The sequence below is a fragment of the Guillardia theta genome, assembly GCF_000315625.1.
Source record: "Guillardia theta CCMP2712 unplaced genomic scaffold GUITHscaffold_52, whole genome shotgun sequence".
Lineage (NCBI taxonomy): Eukaryota > Cryptophyceae > Pyrenomonadales > Geminigeraceae > Guillardia > Guillardia theta.
In genome coordinates, this window is record NW_005434622.1 from 316,713 (window position 1) to 335,566 (window position 18,854).

Below are 18,854 nucleotides of genomic sequence, written 5' to 3' on the forward strand. Positions count from 1 at the left end.
CCCCCCCCTCCCCCTCTCCCCTCTCCCTCTCCCCTCTCCCCTCTCCCCTCTCCCCTCCCCTCCCGTCCCCTCCCCTCTCCTCTTGCGACTCCATCAGACGCTCTTCTAGCCTTTCCGTTGCTCGCTGCTCGATCAAATCACAATGTGTAAGTGTTCTATTTCGTCTGTCCGCCCCATGTGCATCGCAAGCATGGTGCTTGGGTTCGCCTTGTTCATTGCAGGAGTGGTCCCAGCCGCATACAACCCCTCTGCCTGCCGCTCATCATCTTCCTCTTCTTCATCGAGCTCGGGATACGGCAGCTCTTCCTCCTACAACTCGGGATACGACAGCGGATACAACCGGGGCTACAACTATGGTTACAACAAAGGATTCGACACAACGTTCATATCAACGTACAATGATGCATACAACTATGGTTACAACAAGGGGTACAACAAAGGCTACTCCGGCTATTCGTACAGCAATGTGGGAAACGGATTCTCCTCCTACTCATACGAAAGCAGCACGTATTCACTTGCTTACAACGCAGGTTACAACGCAGGTTACAACCCGAGCTCCCTGTGGGATCATACCTACGACTACAACACTGGATACAACACTGGATACAACTCAGGATATTACAAGGGGTTCGCCCAGGGGGACTCGTTGACCACCTACAAGCTGTCATACAACTCGGGGTTCAACGCTGGCTTTAACTCGGGGTACAACACCGGTCATAGTACCTACCTCTACACCCACAACTCGGGGTACTATAATGGCTTTTGCTCGGGCTACTACAACAGCTACATAGCATCCCAATCGTCAAGCTCGGACTACAATCGCGACCTGACCTGGTATTACAACACAGGTTACAATTCCGGCTTTTACAGCGGCTCCTACTCGCATACGTCGAGCTCCTACGGAAGCAGCAGCAGCTCTTCATCGTACCACTACTCAAGCTGTGAGGGTGATAGAGCCGCAGCCAAGGCATGGCTCGTGTTCATTGGACTCTGGGGGATCATTCCTGGCCTCTACACTCTCATCTTCGGAGGTCTTGGGATCGCGACTAGCAGCAAGAGAACAAAGCTATTTGGGGGTCTTTACCTCGCGCAGCTGATCAGTGACATCCTCTTGCTGCTGACGTCAACGTACATCTCATTATGCCTTGCCCTTTCATCACAGTTTATTTGTGGTAAGAACGCATGCGCCTTCTGTTTCTCGATAGCCGCTGACGACACTTTGACTTCTGCAGATGATTATGATCTAGTCGATAGCAATCGCCTCTGCTCAATGGCCCAAGGCAGTGCATATGCAATCTTTGTCTTCGATCTTCTCCTATCCATCTGTCAGATTGCCACTTCCATCGTCATGTGCTCACTCTGCTGTCAACCTGACCAATGGGAGGAGATCAATGCGGTCCGGCCTATCCACCTCGATCACGGAATGCCTGTAGCAAAGCCCATTGAAGCCGTCCCTGTCCAGCCAGCGATAGCAAATCCTGTCTCGGCCCCACAGCCAGCGCAGGCAACTCTGAACTCACTGCTAGGTGCAAGCGCAGGCTCGAATGACGTGAAGGACGATCATAACCCTATGGCCAAGTCTGGACAGGCACGAGGGGCATGGATCATGCCAGCACCCCCTCAGGTGCCGACTGACCCGCCGACATCTCAACATGAAGGTGCACAATCAGTGGTGGCCCCTTACCTTCGTGCGGGCAACAGGCTCTTCAAAAGCTTGAGAACACTGAAAGAATGGGTCGACGGCGAGGAATCTGAGGACTAAATGCTCGGCCTTGAGATCGGACTTCCTTTGTCTGAGAGGCACTGGTCAGTTCCACCGCCAGTCTCGGATTGTAATCATGTAAGTTAGACTGTAGATAGACAAAAACGCGCCCCAGCTGATTCAAGCCAGCCGTTGTTCACTGTCCGCTACACGGAACTTGATTTCAAAGTTTGTAATCATAGCTTTAGAGGCTTGCCAGTTGTGCTTGATCTGTTGTGTCGGAGACTGAGAGCGATGTTAACGTTGAAATGTGCCAAATTCACAGCTAGATAAACTCGCTGAGCGGCAGCTGGCTAGGGCGAACACTTACTCAAAATCTCAGCAGCAATTCACGGCAACATTGCCGGCGCAGTGCTACTGTGCCAGTGCGCATGGCGCTAGTCACGTGAAGTATTCAGTTCGCAATGCGGTGGTGTCAGTTGTCAACCTCGCTGGCAGTCCGATCGCTGCCTTAGTAACGTGTCAACTGATCGGCAGAGACGGTCAAAGTGGGATCCATGATGAGAACTCTCAGCCTTAGGGCCGACACTGGGCTCCCGCCGACTCTGAAGTAGAGCTCACAGTTGAGTCGAGAGCCTTTAAGACTGCTATTAGGTCAGTTCACCGCCCCAACTTGAGCCGGGCGATTGCTCATCGGAGTTCATGTGCACAAGAATAGGCTCCTACACAGGGTGTAAATGCAGTCCAGTCATGAACATGTTTACTGTCAGTAGAAGAATTGAGCTAGCATTCGCGATGGGAAGGTTTCTCTTCATTGGATCATCGACTGTCCTTGACTGTCCACAGAAACATGAAAGTCTTTTTGCAAGCATTCATTCTCACACGTGATTCCCTAAAGACCTGTGAATGTTTGGCATCATGTCGAGATTTGCCAACACAGAAGCCCAGGAGAGCGGAACATGTTTTGAGAGTCTCATTTTCTTGATACTTCAATGAATTGCATCAAGTCTTCTTACATGATCCCAGTTTTACTTACTAAACATCATTACCTGAAAGTGTCTGACAGCTCACAAACAATTCCTTCCGCGCCTAAACAAACATGACAATATCAGAGCACTACCTCAGCACTGCTCTCCTAGTTGAACACGCATCTGACTTCGCATTCTTGCTGTACAGCGTATCTTTTGTTTTTTTTTATCAAGATGATAACCCGAGGATTCAACACAGGTCGACAAGTCACTCAACCCAAGTACATTCATATCCAGCACACTCCATCAATGTGAATGAGTAATGACGCAACGATTCAGGTTCTGTCGAATCATCGCAGGTAGTGATAAGTGGCGATTGAAAAACCAGAATCAAATCGCTTGCTAGCTTTGGTCAATTCATATCTCAACCTCGGAGAATCAACCATGCCGTAGAAACATGTTGTCTGTAAGACCTTCATCAGCGCTGCTCTGAAGCATCAGTTCCATTTCTCAGAATTTTACCTGCGCGCTAATAACTGAAAATATCAACCAACTTTGGGGGGCATCAAGCGAACAATTATGAAATTCAAAAGGGCTGTCCCATAATTGATCACTTAACTTTGATAAGTAAATATTTTTATCCGAATGAGGCGGGCCCAGTACTTGCTGTGTCGGGGGCCTCGAACCGATGGGGTTGTGACGGCACAGATTGCAAAAAGATCTCCTTTCGTAATCCCTTCATTCCTACAACGTTTTATCCTCCAATGTTTCGATCCAAAGAATACTTATAAATACATCATAAGACATCTTTTCGGAACAGAACGAACTATTTGCGTCAGCATGCCCCCTTTGAGCCAATATCCCAAGATTCAAATTAGAGATTTTGAATGCGAAAATATTGGAGTATATTTGAAACTTCACCAAACATTTATTTTCAAAACTGAAACACATGTTATAAAATGAGTTTTTTGACAGGTCTTATATGAACACTACCACAAAATAACTATCTTTTCGCTGGGGGCTCTCCCAAACTACTGACCTTTGATGCAATTTCAAACAAATCCCTAAGTTTTAGTAAACACACATATTTTATTTACAAAATTACAAAAGTATGGATGTAAGTAAAACATTTACGTAGTGGTTATACGATCGTAATCCTGCGGGAAGACCCCCGCCGCAATTTTCACTGTCAGCAGCGACCGCTATGGAGAGAGCGGGAGACGAACGGGGAATGGATGGGATGCGAGGTCAGGGAAGAGAAAGATAGTGGAACCAGTAGTCAATCGTGCACACCCATCACTAGGAACGTTTGAAGAGGCTGAACTCAGTTGAGAGATTCTGAAGGTGAGGCTCAGGAGAACAGCGGGGATAGCTTGAGGGCGATATCGGACTGATTTGACGAGAGCAGCGGAGGATTTCGTTTTATTGAAGGCAAAATCCAGACCTTTGGAGGAAACCAATCTACATTGGCATCATATACGTGATTCGCACACTTTGCGCTCTGGAGCAACTGGGAATCTTTCGTCAAAATTCTTTCTCAACGATAACGCCTTTTAAAGGATAGGACTTGTTTGTTCCCTCCACATTTCTTGTTATTCATTGATACAGCTATTCTTTTCTATGTCTGTCCCGAAGACCAAGGCGACCAATATGCACGTACGAATCGTCGCCTTTGTCCTGCTGTCATGCATGCTCCAACCACAATGGTGCAGCAGTACGTCGGCCAAGTGGCCCGATGGGAACGCCAGGGGAGGGAGCTCAGCGATGGTTGATTCTTTGAGGAGGAGTTGCCGGGCATGTCTGAGGTCAAACCACGTGGGTCTTAGCATGCGACTGCGAGGCGGGGAGGAGGTGAGGATGGAGCAAGTGCAGGCGGGGAGCCAGGGGGGGAACAGTCTTGCCAAGTCGAGGCTGGAGAAGATGTCCGAGCAGATCTTGTCGAGAGAGTCGAAGTATCAGTCAGACTGCAGTGTTGCAAGCAGAGACAACATTGACAGGACAAGAGACATCGTGGGGAAACACTACCATGACCACAGCCACGCCAACGCGCATCAGGTGCAGGATAAAATTGATCATCAACCCGGTATGCATTTCTCCCTTCAATCTCCTCTGTCTCTACCCCTGCATCCGCTTCTGCGTCGTCTTCCTGCTCCTGCTCCTCCTGCTCCTCCTCCTGCTCCTCCTCCTCCTCCTCCTTCTCCTGCTCCTGCTCCTGCTCCTGCTCCTGCTCCTGCTCCTGCTCCTTCTCCTGCTCCTGCTCCTGCTCCTCCTCCTTATGCTCTTTCTCTTGCTCCTGCTTCCCTTCCTGCCATTGCCCTTCCTGGCTCATTGGTGACATATGGACAATGCCAGACTACAACGACCTGCACCAGATGTCCTGGTGCTCCCGGTCGTCAGATGCCTCACAGAACGAGATGGGGCTGACGAGCAACCCGGTGAGCTGAGGATGTGCCGCTGCTGCCTGCCTGACTTTTACTCCTCAGGAGCAGAAGGTGGGGATGGAGACACTGCGGCTGGAGCGGGGGGTGTCTTTCGAGGTAAGAGGACAGGGAGACTTCAAGGGAGGCTGACGGCTGCCACAGGAAGAGGAGGTGGAGTTGAAGCAGACGCCAGCGGAGGAGCAGGCAGTCCTGCAGCAGCCCACCCATGTAAGGCGCCCAACCTGGTCTCCTCCTCGGTACTCATGCTGCTGGCGCAGGTGTGCGGGGTCTGCGGCTGCGGCATCGATGGCATGCTATGGGTTATGGCGGGGAATGAGCGGCACTGCTCTTTCAAGGTGCTTCCTCCTGCAGCGTGCTGGACCTTCCCCTCCTCACTTGCTTTCTTTACGCTAAACCCTTCTTTCTTCTCTCCCCTTCCCTTCCTCCCCTCCTCCTCCTCTTCTCCTTCTCCACGTCCCTCTTCTGTTGCTCACTCTCATGTACCACGTTGGCTCTCTCTGACCCTCGTCTCAGTGCGCGGGGATATCTGCCATGCACGCAATCAGGCAGGTGGAGTACGTGGACGGGAGGCTGGATGGCGACAGGTAAAACCGACAAGAGGAAGAAGTGGGGAAGGGAAGAGGGAGGGGGGAAAGGGCAGTGGAGGAGGAGGAGGAGGAGGAGGCGGCGGCGGGAAGTGACGTTGTGGATTTTCAGCCCGAGCGTTCTGTTCAGATCGCTGGACATTGAAGAATGAAGTGGGAGGAGGCAAGTCGTCAGGATATGATCAGATCCTCAGATTTGAGCATTCCGACGCTGCTGTCTCGCATTCTTTCTTTTGTACTTTATATCTCTTCAAGAAAAAGGTTACGTCACAATCAGTTGCGTCAAACGAGCTTTTGAACAACCCTGCAGTCTGCATACTCCCTACTCCCCTTGTTCTCCGCTCCCTCCTGATCTCCGAACTCAGCTCTTTGGTGTATCTTCCTCTGAAAACCAAAACCAAGCACGGAGACACGGCAGGGAACATTCTTTCACGCTTCCGCTCCCCGTCTCTTGCTCTCTCTTCTCCGTCCCTGTTCATTTCCCCCTCTTCGCATCGTACTTGGCATACGCATACAGAGCTGCTCCTGCTGTTGACACTCCGATCCCCACGAAGCCCTCCTCCACAAAGTTCACCTTGCCGAACCACAAGAAGCCGATCCACGTCTGCACGAGCCCCTTCAGCTGCCCCATCACCGACAGCGTCAGCCCAGAGCAGCGGCTGGTGAGCACGGTAGCAGCGAAGAGGAAGACAGCGCTGAGGAGCGAGAAGAGAGCAAGGGAGGAGAGGAACCAGGGCTTCTGCCATGCAGCATGATGCACGAGGCCGCGATCGAAGATGAAGGTCCCCACGAGGAGGGGGGCTGTGGTGATGATGCTGTTGAAGTAGTTGAGCTCTACCTCGGAGAAACCGGCGTCGTTGAAGTGAGAGACGCTGATGAGGTAGAGCGCCTGCGTTGCGCTCGCAGCGAAGCCAACAGCATAGGAGGAGAACTTGAAGTCCATGTCTCCCCTCGCCACCATGAGGGGCCCAGCCAGGAGGAGGAAGACCGCGCAAATGACCATGGCAGACTGCCGCTTGCCTCGCAGGAGGAAGTCGAAGACGAGGACGTAGATCGGAGTCAGGCGCTTGATGCTCGTGTAGGCGGGGATGGTGAGCAGGCGGACGGCGAGGAGGCCCGTGGTGACGTTGAGGAGGTAGAAGCAGGAGAGAGGAACGAGCTTCCTGAGAGCATGCAGAGAGAAGGTCGGGGTGATGGGGAAGACTTGCACCAGGAAGATGGTGGTGAGGGCCTGGAGGAGGAGGAGGAAGGAGGTGAAGGAGAAGTCGAAGTTGCTCACGACCAGCTTGTTGGTTGCGACCATGGCGATGGAGGTGGTGCAGTAGAAAACAGCATAGACGAGCGAGAGGATCGCCTGAGGAGTGCCGGTCTTGTCTGAGCTCCTCTCTGTTTCGCTGTGAAGATGAACAACTTGGACATGCTGCGCTTCATGGTTGCCCTGCTCATCGTCATCCTTAGTATGTCCTCCTCCTCCACCTCCTCCTCCTTCCTCCTCCTCCTCCTCCTCCCTCCTCCTCCTCCTCCCTCCTCCTCCTCCTCCTCCTCCTCCCATGAAAGTCCCGAAAGGACATCACCTTACCTCATGAACATGTACGCAGACCTCTCGAGCTCGTCTCTCCCCTGACGTCACCACACTCGACTCGTCCTCCACTGGCTTCATTGCGTGCTGCTTGCCTTGTTTCATTGACTCCCGAGGTGGCAGACCGAGCTTGAGTCTCCAGTATCGCAACATCACTTTGATCTCATCCCCTCCTCCGTGTTCTTCCTCCTCCTCCCTGACTCCTCCTCCTCCTCTCTCCTCTCTCCTCTCTCCTCTCTCCTCTCTTCTCTCTCCTCTCTCTCCCTCCTCCTCCCTTCTTCACCTCTGACTCTCCCCCTCTCCCGCACCCCCCACCAGACCCAGCTGTCCCTGTGCATGAACTTGAGGGTCAGGTGTATAGGTTATTTACCTTTATCTTAATTGAGAGATTCAAGACCTTGACTACCCATCCTTCCCCTTCTCAGTCCGAAACATGTTTCCGGAGTGGAATTCAGGGTAGAGAGAGATCCTGGAGATGGGAGGAGAGTGTGGGCGAAGGGAGGGATGGAGGGATGGAGGGATGGAGGGAGGGAGGGAGGGAGGGAGGGAGGGACGGAGGGACGGAGGGAGAGTGGGAGGATGGAGGGACGGAGGGAGGAGAGAGGAAGGGAAGGGGAGGCAAGAGAAGGAGGGTCCGTGGAGCTGGAGGGAGGAGACGTGAATGTGCTTGACAATGAATGTGTTTTCTCAGTCGTTCGACGGACCCGAAACCTCTGCGACACGTTGGATGAAGAGGGAGAAGAAGAAAGAGAAGAAGGACAAGAAGGAAAAAAGGACAAGAAAGAGAAGAAGGACAAGAAGGACAAGAAGGACAAGAAGGACAAGAAAGAGAAGAAGACAGATAGAGCAAGGGTACAAGATGATGAGGTTTTTGTTAATCCGGCATGCACGGTTGATCACTGACAGCACGACGTTTGCAGGTCAACATTGCAGCCAAGAGGCAGAAAACTTCGCCTGGAGATGCCGCAGCGGAGCGCCAGCGATCGGAGCAGGAGAGGATCGTGAAGGTTCAGGAGCAGCAAACTAGAGCAGAGAAACGGAGGATGCTCGCTCCCATGACGCAGGTTCCCTTCCTCTCCTCCCTCTCCTCCCTCCCTCCCTTTTGCACCGCGTGTCTCTCATCTGCCAGCCTCACCCCCCGCCACGCCTCTCTTCTCGACATCCCGATCTTGATGTGAGTTTTTCCTCAGAGTCAAGCGGAGGAGGCGAACAGCAGAGTTGAGCGAGTCTGGGATGACGACACCGGTAGCTGCCTGCTGTCTCCATTGGCGCGACTGAGAGCGGGCAGGGCGGTGGAGACTCGTAAGAGGAGGAGGAGAAGTTTTGGAGCAGATCGTGACGGCGAGCGAGCATCGCACCATCAACAAGCAGGCGACTGGCTGGATCTCAAGGATCAACGCACGGAGCTTCTGAGAATGCAAAGAAGTCTGGCTAACAAGGTTATAATACCCGCGTATCATACTCGCATAATCCTTCTCCCTCTCCCTCTCTCTCCCTCTCCTTCTTCTTCCTCCTCCTCATCTTCCTCCTCCTCCCCATCTCGCCCCTTGTGAGCTAACCTCTTCCGCCCTCCTCAAACTTCTCTTCCACTGCCGTGACCTTTCTCCCGCACCTCCACCTCCTCGAGTGCTTTCTATCGTCTACCCTGCTAGTTTGGACTTGTTGACAGCGCGGGCCTCCTCCTCGTCTCCTGAAGGGCTCGAGTCAAGGTCGTCTGTGGCACCGTCAGCATCTCAGTGCCTCCTTCATCCTCGTGCTACCAGGAGAGTACTCGCCATCAATAGGAGTCGGCATGGAGGACAGCATCTGCAAGATCCGTCAGGCGGGGGGGAGAGGAGGAGGGAAGCTCACGTTGGTGAGGTTGGAGTAGGGATGCGCGGAGACGGAGATCACTCTTCTCTCGTCTGCTGCTGTCACCATCTGCCACATGGTCATGACAGGGTGGGAGGGAGCGCGCGAGGGAGAAGGGGAGGACACGGCAAGAGGAGCGAGCGACCAGAGGTGGAGGTATTGGAGGTCATGACAAGAACTCACCACTTTCCATCCATCGAAGACGTAGGGTTCAGTCTCGTCCTTGGGGTTCCCCTGGAACCAAGATGAACAAAAGAGTCGGAATGAGAGGATGTCTTCAAGGGAGGAGAAGAAACGGCGGCGAGGGCACGGGGGAAAGGGGTAGAGAGAGTACCTTTGGCATGGTCTTGGAGAGGAGGATCTCGGTTCCAATCGCTGGAATGCAGCCAGCCTGCAATATGTCAGAGCTGTTCTGAATTTGAATTGCGTGATGGTGAAAGCAGGAGACAGAGTCAGCAGGGCGGGAGGAAAGGGAGGGACCTTATGGCACAGGTATCCAGACAGGGTTGCGAACTCGATCAAGTCCTTCTCGCCAACCTCGATCTGTGTATGCATCAGCATCAGCATCAGCGCCCTTTCCTACTCTCTCTTCCTCCCCCTCCCCTCCCTCCTTGTCAACCTGAAGTGCCTTGATCGTCTCCTCAAGGTCTGCAGATCCTTCTATGGTGAAACTGCCATCCGTCTCCTTGTAGATCGAGCTCTGAGCAGCTACGATTACATCCCACAGACTCCCCTGTAACATTCGCACCTGCTCCTTGACGAGCTCTTCGATGTCGTCCTCGTCGTAGATCTCTCCGATCACCTTACCATCGATCACTCCTTATCCTGTCACTTACCACAATCTACACTCTACTCTCCCTCTCTCTGCCGCGGGTTCCCCTTCTTCCCACCCTGCTGCTGCTCCTCCTCCTCCCTCCTCCTCTTCCTCTTCCCACCCATCTCCCCCCATCGCACCCATCGCATACCTCTTCAAGGATGTCTTCCATGGTAACTATCCCTGCGGTACCCCTGGGAGCAAGTGAGAGGAGGGCGAGGACGCTGGCGGATCAATCACCCGTACTCATCCACCACTATAGCCATGTGGACTCTGCGCAGCCTCATCTCCTCCAGCGCATTCCACACCTACAACCGTCGAGTCAAAGTCTTCGCCTTCCATATCCTCGCTGATTCTCTTGGAAAAGACAAAACTATTCCTCTGCTCCACACGCATTCGGGCGATTGAGAAGGAGATGCATTTCAGTCTCGCCTGCCCCCGTCTCCAGGCATGCACGCACTCTGATCAGCCCTCTGTCTCACCGTCATCGACTCAGGCACATAGTACGCAGGATCCATGATGTCGGCAACAGTACTGCGAAAAGTTATCACCAAGCGCCCATCCTACTTGCCTCCATCCTGCTCTTCTCTTTCTGTACCTGTGTTGAATTCCCTCCACCCATCCGGGCTTGTCCAGGTAATCGATCAAACTCTTTGCAAGAACCATTCCAATTATATTGTCGATGTTGTCGTCGTAGACAGGAATTCTGCTGTATCCGCTCTCCGACACAGCTTTCTGCACATGCCAAGCAAGCAACATGCATCAGCGATGATGTTCAAAAGAACAAGAGGCTTCGGGTCACCACAAACGTTCGGATGCTTGTAGATGCTTCCACCGCCACGACTTCAACCCTGCACATCTCCCGTTAATCGTCCAAAACTACACGTCGCATTCACCTTGGCTTCATGATGGCTGTCACAAGAGTATCTTGCAAGTCCAACACACTCTCTGTTGAGAACTTCCAATGTCAGCAATGAGTCCGCATTGTCATCATCTGCTCTTTCCTATCATGTCTTGCTCCTCCGTTCGGATTTCCCCGCTGATTTTGGCGCCCATCACTCTAAAAAATCGAGTCAAAACCTACTCGTTCGAACCGTGGTTCTTCTCACATCATCCTTAGCTCTTCTTCGCTTACGTTGTTCTCTTCTGACTCCGTCACGCCCATCAGACTGAGGACAACTTTCGACGTGATCTGCAAATCCTTGATGATGAAATTGGACAACCGAGCAAACTGACCTGCATCAACTTGCCCACGGGATACACCAGCATTGCGATCACATTGATAGCTGGTACCATGATCCGTGCAACTCTCTCTGCCTGCGCTACAGCAAGGGCCTTTGGCATAATCTCACCTAGAGATACAAAACGCGCACCCAAGTGTCAGCTACCACGACCCATTGCTGCTGATTACACTCACCGAACACCAACGTTACAACAGTCAGCCATATCGTTACAATGGTCATCATCTTGTCTCCTCCATATTGTGCTGCCTAATATTGGAATCAACCACTCCATCGCACCGCAAAAAAGCGTTTACCATCTCAGCTGCCAAAGCAGCAGAGTATATTGTACAAGTCGTGGTGCCGATTAAGATGGCTGTTAAGAATTTTGTGATGTCCCTTTCAAGCAACTTGAAAGGAGATTTTTCTCCTTCTTCTTCAGCAATCTTCTTCACCTGGCATATCATATAAGTATCAATCTTTCTGTCTGCGTCATAAGGACCTTCCAGGGCCACAGGGTCGTGATGGCTGTTTCAGCACCAGCGAGACAAGCAGATGTAATGATCAAACATCCAAGGAGACAAAGTTTCCATAGGGGTGGCATCACTCCCGTCGCCTCCTGCATGCTTGCACCGGCACTGACCTGCATATGTTGTAAGAAGTTGCATCACGAGCTCCAAGAGCTACCATATGTGCCATCGCTTGATGTGCCATCGCTGCAACCATTGCAACAAACACCAACCCCGCACGAAAGAAAATCTTAAGCATGTACATCAGGAGATTCTTGGAGCTCTTTTCCTTCGGTAATGAAATTGCCTCCTTTCGCAAAGCGCATAGATTCCTTCCCAAAGCTTGCATGCCTTGTACCTGACGTATACCATTGCGAAAGGACCCGTGTCTTCCTGGTGCAACTGGTTTGATTCTTGGAAAGTGCTTTGCATTTGACCTCAGCTTTGCACTCTGAAGCGGGGCCAAAGGATAACCTTCACTCGAGCTGCACATGCGGAAATCGCTCATGCGCCTGGTTGGCGAAGAGCGGAGGGAACATTTGACCGCGTCAAATTGAATCAGGACAGGCTGGAACGCCATGGAAGAAGCGAAGAGCAGCGAGGAAGACACTATGAAGGCTCTTATCATCATGGACTGCATACATATAGAGAACATCTTTGTCAGCGCGACAAAGCGTTTGCACTTCGATCAAGACCGCATCGATTCCCTCAATTGCACACTGAAGGATAAACAGCGTTCGTAAGATGATCAAAGATCATGCAAACTGATCCAAACTACTCCCTGTAGCTGTAACCGAACTGTAACCTGCAACAACACTAACAGATCAACACCTCGAATAGCACATAACATGGAGCTGCATAAATCTCATGCCATATGTTCACAGAAAATTGCAAGAAAACGACCGAAGAAACTGCAAAACAAGTAGAAGAAACATCTCATCAAAAGCCAATGCAATCAGCTTTCTGCCTAGAAGTGAGCAGGCGAGCGGGTAACGGGGAAGAGGATGATGATGTATGATTGGACGTAACTACAAAATGAAGCATGCTGAGCGTGTTCACAGCAACAAGGTCAACGAACAGCAACCATGGACTATGACGGGGGGACATGCGGAAGATGGAAAGAGGAGGGCGCTTGCATTGAGCATGGACGGGAGAGAGGAGGAGGGAGGGGTATCTCCTCCTCTTACTCATACAGCAAGACAGCGCGAGCATACGGACCTTGATGCCGGTACCCCACCCCTCATAGATCCCGGGGAGCTGTACTATAACCCCACGATTCTGGCGCCCCTACCCCGCTGGGCCTTGCACATAGATTTTATTTGTATTGGTCTATACTTTTCTGACAAAGTTTTAAATTTGATAAGAGGAATTTACAACCTTTTTTCAACAGAATTGAATTTTAAAGTAGAGCCCTTCTTTTCCCCAAAAACGTTTCAACTACGGGTACGTCTACAGGACCATCCCTACCCCCACCCCTTGTTTGAAAGGCACCAGCCAAGGGAGGCCGAGGAAGAAGGTGTAGGTGGGGGTAGAGCGAAGTTAGTAGTCGCTGCCTTCCTGTTGTCTACTAAATGATTCATTAGTGCAAGGCTGCTGCCCAAGGATTGAAGGGCGACCGCCGGGCGGCCGCCGGGCCGGCCGGGCCGCGGCTACCATACTCAGTGACTGGCAGGACCACTGATCGGACTGGGGCCTACCGTGACCCCCACCCGGGGGCCTTACGGTTTGAACTGTGAACTTCGGAAAGGCACCGGGGTGACCGGCTCAAAGGCGCAGGGGTAACCGTGAGTGGCCCGGCGGGCCGGGCCGCGGTCGCGGCGGTCGGACCGGCCCGGCCCGGACCGCCGGCCTGCCGGAACCGTTCGTTTCAGTGCCGGGCCCGCCAGGGCCGGGGGGACGGCGGACGGTGCCGGACCGGCGTCCGACCGTGTCGGTCACGCCGTACTGAACCCGGTTGAATTGTGACTTAGCACTCAAGCAGCCTGGCCCGGACCCTGCCGATGAGCCGGGCCGGGGCCGGGCGGCCGGGCCGGGCCGCGGTCCGATCCGAGTACGGTCAGTCCGACACTGTGGTTCCGAAGTTCTGGCCGCCGTGACACGGACCCGGCCGTACGCCAGGACTCGGAGTTCCCGGTTCCGCTTCCGGGGCCGGCCAAAGAGCCTGGCTCCACCGGGGAGTCCGCGCGGACATGTCGGCCGCTCGGATACATGTCAGGCTCGGATACATGTCATCTTGAGCACGGGAGCTCTTACATTGTAACTTAGTACGATTACCGGTCTAACTGCGTCTTGAGATTTCATGTAGAGTTATTCTGACTACCCCTTCATTCTCCTAGAAATACAAGCATTCTGGACCCCTCCAAGAAGGCTACCTACCCCTGTAATTTCCCAATCCCTCCCATTAGCCAGTCACTGAGAACAATCAGACCTCGACATATCTCGTACCCCTACTTAATTGGGATGAAGAGGGGGTAGTAATTCTGTAAAGCTGAAGGAGTGGCACACGTGATCGATAACCGGAGGAACCCTGCGCCGAATATAAAATTGAACAGAGATCGTTTCAATACTTACTACACTTTAATCCGTTGATATCCTAAAATGGAACGTTGTCTTTCAAGTGCCACTTGGAAAGGGTGCGCTCCATTCGGTGAAGATACTGTACCTTTTCAAACTCAGAAACGGAACGCTTCGGTGCTTTGGTCCTCAGAAAACTCCAAACGACCCCTTCACAGCCTCTACCTCGCCTACCGCCCGCTCTAGAATCGTGGACGTGTCTCTCGGACCTCGTGACTGGTGGATCATGGATTCACCGACCCTCATGACCCTCAACCAATCGTTGCGATTTTACAGACATACCATGTGACCTTCCCCAACTTCCCCAGGGATCTATTTAAAAATCCCCGACTCCCCGACTCCAACCAGTCTCCCCTTTCCCTCCCCCACAGGCTCTATCCTGCTCCTGCCGTACTTCGCCGTGTGTCTGTCCTCCTGCTTCTAGCCACATCACCACAATACTCGTAGCTTCAGCACCTTCTCCTCAGCAGGACATCATCATGTGCTCACAGAACAAGCAGAGTCATGCTATTTGCGGTCACGGGACCTGCGCGATTGTTGGGTTTTGCATCAGGAAATATAATCGATCTGCAACTCAGCCTGCTCCAACATGTGAAAAGATAAAAGAAGAGCCAAAGGTCATGTGTGAAGAGGCTCAGCACAGTGCTTCTGCCAAGCAGGCTCAGTCCAACCCTGTTCCGAGCCAAGAACCCCACAAGTCCTCGGTTGAGATTTTGGAGATGTCAGAGTGCATCATGGATTCGTTCTCGGCCATCAAGTCAATCAGCAGCGTCGAGGTCGAAGCGTTAAAGGATTGCCTGGTTCGAAATATTCATATCGATCTGTAGTTTTTGCCTATTCATTCGGGGTATCGCTGTGTATTCTTTGCCTTGTAAATAAAGATATCTTTTCCAATCAAGTGTTTTGTCTATTACGACACGGGTAGTATCACATTTTCCTGCCTCATTCACCTCTACGCTGCGAAGACTTTCTCTGAACTCCTCCCTGAGCTTGGCCTCATCTCCGAAGCGCGAAACATTTCGGTTTCCTTCATGACCTCAGACTGCGATGTCTGCCTATTTTGCCTCTTGCTCTTCGACATCTGCGCGACATCCTGCTGGTAAGCGGCGACTTTGGCCTGGTAGACAACTCCGACGAAATGAGGGACGCGGTTGTAGTATCCCCAAAGTAGCAGCAGGCCGACGCAGATCAGCGCGAAGTAGCAGAAGCCGCTAGTGAACTGCCCGATGACCGAGGAGTTGGTGAGGATGAAACGCAAGCCGAACCATTCGTTGAAGATGCCGTAGGTGAAGATGGGAACGTTGAGGAAAGCGGCGCCCAGGACGAGGAAGATCCCAGGAACATCCTTGGAGAGCTTCATGGAGCAGATGGCGACCATGTACTGGACCTCGAGCTTGTCGCTCATCTCGTTGATGATCATGATGTGGAGAACGGCGAGCAGAGCTGCCCACATGAAGCAGAAGGCGGCGACAGCTGAGAAGCAGTAGAGGATTGACCCTGTCTCCTTATTCTGCATGTCGAAACCTTGCAAGCACCAGCAGTCGATCCCCGAGGGATCGCAGAAGCAACTGTAGGAGGCGTGATAAAACATGTTCCAGGCAAAGATGAAGGCAACGGCGGAGACAACCGCTATCTGTGTGTTGACCATGGTCCACTCGACCTTGGAAGAGGACTTAGTGATGAGCTAAATTACACAGGTCGTACCTTTGCTTCTTCTATTTCAACCAGCTCGATCGTTCTTGTCCATGACAAGGTGAACATCCCTAACAACTTCTGGGGATAGTTCCTGGGCAAAAGTGTTAGCGGAAAGAGCGAAGACAACACATCGGAACAAGGAAGAGACCAACAAGTGGCCTCATTCATATTTTGTGAGTTGTGCGCTTAGAGAGAGAGAGGGCTAAGGAGGAAGGGAAGGTAGGATAGAAAGATGGTAGTAGAGAAGCAGTCGGATTGGAGGAGATGGAAGGGATGGCATACAGAACTCGCAGCTCCCTGGTCCTCGGCTTGCATGCGATTCGCTTTAGCTGAGAGACGGTAAGAGCAAAGACAAGACAGCTATCTCCGACTCCACCTGCTCGATCTCCTTTCCCAGCCTGACCCGAGTGCCAACTGGGCAAGCGAGTCAAACCACAGTCAAGACAGGCAACGCCATTTTGACGGACCAGCATGCACACCGATGCTGAACAAGTCATGCTCGCAAATCCGGAGCAGAATCTGAAATTAAGTCTTGAGCCAGTTTCCAGTCCCAAGGAAGAAATCTTCTTCCACAATGAACTTTGCTCACAAACATCACAGCCTGCCTTCTCCATCACAGCACCTCGTATCTTCCAACTAGTACACACTCCTAGCATCGTACCCGGCCGTCGACGTCATTGGCTTGGAAGGCCTCTTCCTCATCTTCGAATCCCCGCTTCTTCAACCAGATGCAAACCTGAGCCGCTGATAGTCAATAGCAGGAGTAGACAGGAACAAGGGCCAACATCGTCTGTTGACCAGGACATAACGTCGAACAATGATTCATTGACCTCCGGCGGGGCTTCCACCTTGGTCGCTTCAGAGATGACATACCCCTGCGACGCAGTCAGACCGGCCGGGACCGAGCGACAAGCCATGCGGACAGTTTTCTCTGGAACGGCCTGCTTGGTAGTGCTGATCGCTGTGTCCTTGTCAGAGAGGGCGTCCCTCTCCGAAGGGGCGCTCGTCCTAGCTAGTGAGCTCTTTACACCCAGAACCACCTGCACAACTTGAACTCTCAACCCTTCGCCTCGGTCAAGCAGTGGACAAATCTCACTTGGGAAAAGGGAGGGCCGCGCAGCAACTGCTCGACCCCTGTCTGGTCGAGTCCGGCGGTGCTGCAGCAAACGGTCATACCCGCAGGAGGCACTAAAAGCAAGGCAGGAGGAAATGCGGTTGGACAGCACCGGGGCGGCAAGGGGAGAAACGACACGAGGGAGCATCACCAAGTTGAGCAGCACACATACGAGAAAAGATTGCTGCGCATTCACTCACTGGATGAAATCGACCTCGAACAGGTAATCTCCCGATGACACAGAGTCGTAGAAAGCCACTGGGCCCTGCGAGCAAGCGCACAATGAACTCGAGCAGACGATGACTGTTCGTGGATGTCACCGATTCTGAGATGTACGAAATCATCCACAGGCCCGTCTTGGGGTCCCGGACAACCTTGATCCCTGTCTCTCCTGTGGACCCGCGCATGACCGTGCTGAAAGTCAAGTCCCTGACCTGCACTCCCTCGTCACGACCAGCATGACGGCAGTGCAGGAGGTCGTCAAGGTCCAGCATGGACCGAACGCACCTCAGGAGATCCTTGGTTGCGTGCGAACACCAGGGAGGCCTTCATGCTCATTGTCACCCCCTCGGAATCTGATTGATGACTGTCAGCTGACGACGTGCTGAAGCCTTATGGGATGGCGAGGTGGTGAAGTCAAGATGTTTCTCTCCTTCATCAAGACGGAGAGAAACATCTCGTTATTCTGAGTGGACTGGTCCGAGGTTATCGACAGGATGTCACCACTGCTCTCTACCTCTGATGCAGCTCTGGAACCAACGAAGAAATCTAATCGCTCCAATAGAGAAACCTGATTCCCCCACGGACCTCTTGCACGCAGCCTATCGCTCTGTAATACTTCTTGGTTTGTCCATTAGTATCTGTCTTCTGTTGACCTATCCATGTTTGTCATTTCTCGTTCGTCATCTTTTACTAGTCTACAATCTCGATTCCTGTGCCTTGATCTCCCCTCCCCTTCCCTTATCATATCTGTTATCTCCATGTATCTCTCTCCCTCCCTCCTCCCTCTGTCCCTTCTCCCTCCTCCCTCCTCCTCCTCCCTTTCTCCCACGGTCCATCCCTCCTCCCTCCTCCCTCCTCCCTCCTCCCTCCTCCTCCCTCCTCCCTCCTTCCCTCTTCCTTCCAGGCATCGCATCGTCCCGTCGGGAGTCGTCCTTCGGCTAGCTGCTTGGTTCCTCGCCTGACCATCAAAGAAACTTCGATGTGAAAAGTTGTCTTGTGCTTATCAACTGGTACCCATCCAATCCTAGTATTTTAGCTTATTATGTATGGGTAGGTTGTCATAACAAGTTGCCATTCGGCAGTGGAATGTGCCCAAGTGAAAGCCATAAAGAGCCGCACTGCCACCGTCTACATGGACCCCAAGGTCAACGAAACAATGCAGGGTGCAAGTTGGACAAACTCCGACCAACTTAGTTCCGGGACATGCACCTCTAGATTCCATGGGTCAAGATCTCAAATATCTCGATTCACCTTCTAATTAATTCAAGGTATCCTTTCACCTTGCTGGTTTCGTGTCGCGGAAGAACTGGAGGTACCGGTGGCGCTCGGGCTGCCCGGTCACGCCTACTACTGTGAGTACGGCCGGGCATATCAAGACCGAGTCTATTTTTTTGGTGGTTACAAAGACGTTACAATTTAACGGAGTGTAACCGCCGGGTACTTTGAAATGGCGTGGAGGGTAGATGGAAACAAGAGCTGAGAGAGACGAGAGCTGACGTTCCTCCCCCTCCCTCCCTCCCTGCCTCCCTGCCTCCCTGCCTCCCTGCCTCCCTGCCTCCCTGCCTCCCTCCCTCCCTCCCT

At 52.6% G+C, this 18,854-nt stretch overlaps 7 protein-coding genes across 8 annotated transcripts; 4 read left to right on the plus strand and 3 right to left on the minus strand.

Moving 5' to 3' along the window:
• Positions 1-175: 175 nt before the first annotated feature.
• Positions 176-1,762, plus strand: GUITHDRAFT_111499 (hypothetical protein; the record flags this gene model as incomplete). Its single annotated transcript, XM_005829447.1, has 1 exon — positions 176-1,762. The coding sequence occupies one exon, from the start codon at positions 176-178 to the stop codon at positions 1,760-1,762; it is 1,587 nt and encodes a 528-aa protein (XP_005829504.1).
• A 2,819-nt stretch (positions 1,763-4,581) lies between these two features.
• Positions 4,582-5,966, plus strand: GUITHDRAFT_153552 (hypothetical protein). The gene is made up of 7 exons (XM_005829448.1): positions 4,582-4,753; positions 5,023-5,105; positions 5,154-5,207; positions 5,253-5,318; positions 5,369-5,446; positions 5,625-5,695; positions 5,808-5,966. Exons 1-7 carry the CDS (start codon positions 4,591-4,593, stop codon positions 5,845-5,847), a joined length of 555 nt encoding a protein of 184 aa, XP_005829505.1. The 5' UTR covers positions 4,582-4,590; the 3' UTR covers positions 5,848-5,966.
• Positions 5,967-6,170: 204 nt separating this feature from the next.
• On the minus strand, positions 6,171-7,355 carry GUITHDRAFT_141195 (hypothetical protein; the record flags this gene model as incomplete). Its single annotated transcript, XM_005829449.1, has 2 exons — positions 6,171-7,133; positions 7,275-7,355. The coding sequence occupies 2 exons, from the start codon at positions 7,353-7,355 to the stop codon at positions 6,171-6,173; spliced, it is 1,044 nt and encodes a 347-aa protein (XP_005829506.1).
• Positions 7,356-7,610: 255 nt separating this feature from the next.
• On the plus strand, positions 7,611-8,687 carry GUITHDRAFT_111502 (hypothetical protein; the record flags this gene model as incomplete). The annotated part of the gene is made up of 5 exons (XM_005829450.1): positions 7,611-7,635; positions 7,966-8,141; positions 8,195-8,338; positions 8,465-8,519; positions 8,563-8,687. 5 exons carry the CDS (start codon positions 7,611-7,613, stop codon positions 8,685-8,687), a joined length of 525 nt encoding a protein of 174 aa, XP_005829507.1.
• A 227-nt stretch (positions 8,688-8,914) lies between these two features.
• GUITHDRAFT_141196 (hypothetical protein) lies at positions 8,915-11,873 on the minus strand (the record flags this gene model as incomplete). Its single annotated transcript, XM_005829451.1, has 20 exons — positions 8,915-8,988; positions 9,035-9,080; positions 9,126-9,194; positions 9,309-9,359; positions 9,460-9,516; positions 9,606-9,668; positions 9,745-9,825; positions 9,874-9,927; positions 10,091-10,133; positions 10,180-10,247; positions 10,422-10,473; positions 10,538-10,674; positions 10,742-10,790; positions 10,836-10,897; positions 11,075-11,131; positions 11,176-11,291; positions 11,357-11,429; positions 11,477-11,614; positions 11,662-11,802; positions 11,847-11,873. The coding sequence occupies 20 exons, from the start codon at positions 11,871-11,873 to the stop codon at positions 8,915-8,917; spliced, it is 1,458 nt and encodes a 485-aa protein (XP_005829508.1).
• A 2,848-nt stretch (positions 11,874-14,721) lies between these two features.
• Positions 14,722-15,069, plus strand: GUITHDRAFT_111504 (hypothetical protein; the record flags this gene model as incomplete). Its single annotated transcript, XM_005829452.1, has 1 exon — positions 14,722-15,069. The coding sequence occupies one exon, from the start codon at positions 14,722-14,724 to the stop codon at positions 15,067-15,069; it is 348 nt and encodes a 115-aa protein (XP_005829509.1).
• A 63-nt stretch (positions 15,070-15,132) lies between these two features.
• GUITHDRAFT_153553 (hypothetical protein) lies at positions 15,133-17,628 on the minus strand. 2 transcript variants are annotated; one of them, XM_005829454.1, is made up of 12 exons: positions 17,559-17,628; positions 17,372-17,485; positions 17,252-17,316; positions 17,034-17,094; positions 16,861-16,977; positions 16,723-16,812; positions 16,599-16,673; positions 16,405-16,456; positions 16,314-16,351; positions 16,220-16,266; positions 15,947-16,028; positions 15,133-15,926 (listed from the first exon to the last, which is right to left on the minus strand). In XM_005829454.1, the coding sequence occupies exons 1-12, from the start codon at positions 17,607-17,609 to the stop codon at positions 15,195-15,197; spliced, it is 1,524 nt and encodes a 507-aa protein (XP_005829511.1). In that variant the 5' UTR covers positions 17,610-17,628; the 3' UTR covers positions 15,133-15,194. The 2 variants fall into 2 exon arrangements, with proteins under 2 accessions (XP_005829511.1, XP_005829510.1); XM_005829453.1 differs by lacking the exons at positions 15,947-16,028; positions 16,220-16,266; positions 16,314-16,351; ... (6 more) ...; positions 17,372-17,485; positions 17,559-17,628 and having other exon boundaries at positions 15,133-15,712.
• Between the last annotated feature and the right edge of the window lie 1,226 nt (positions 17,629-18,854).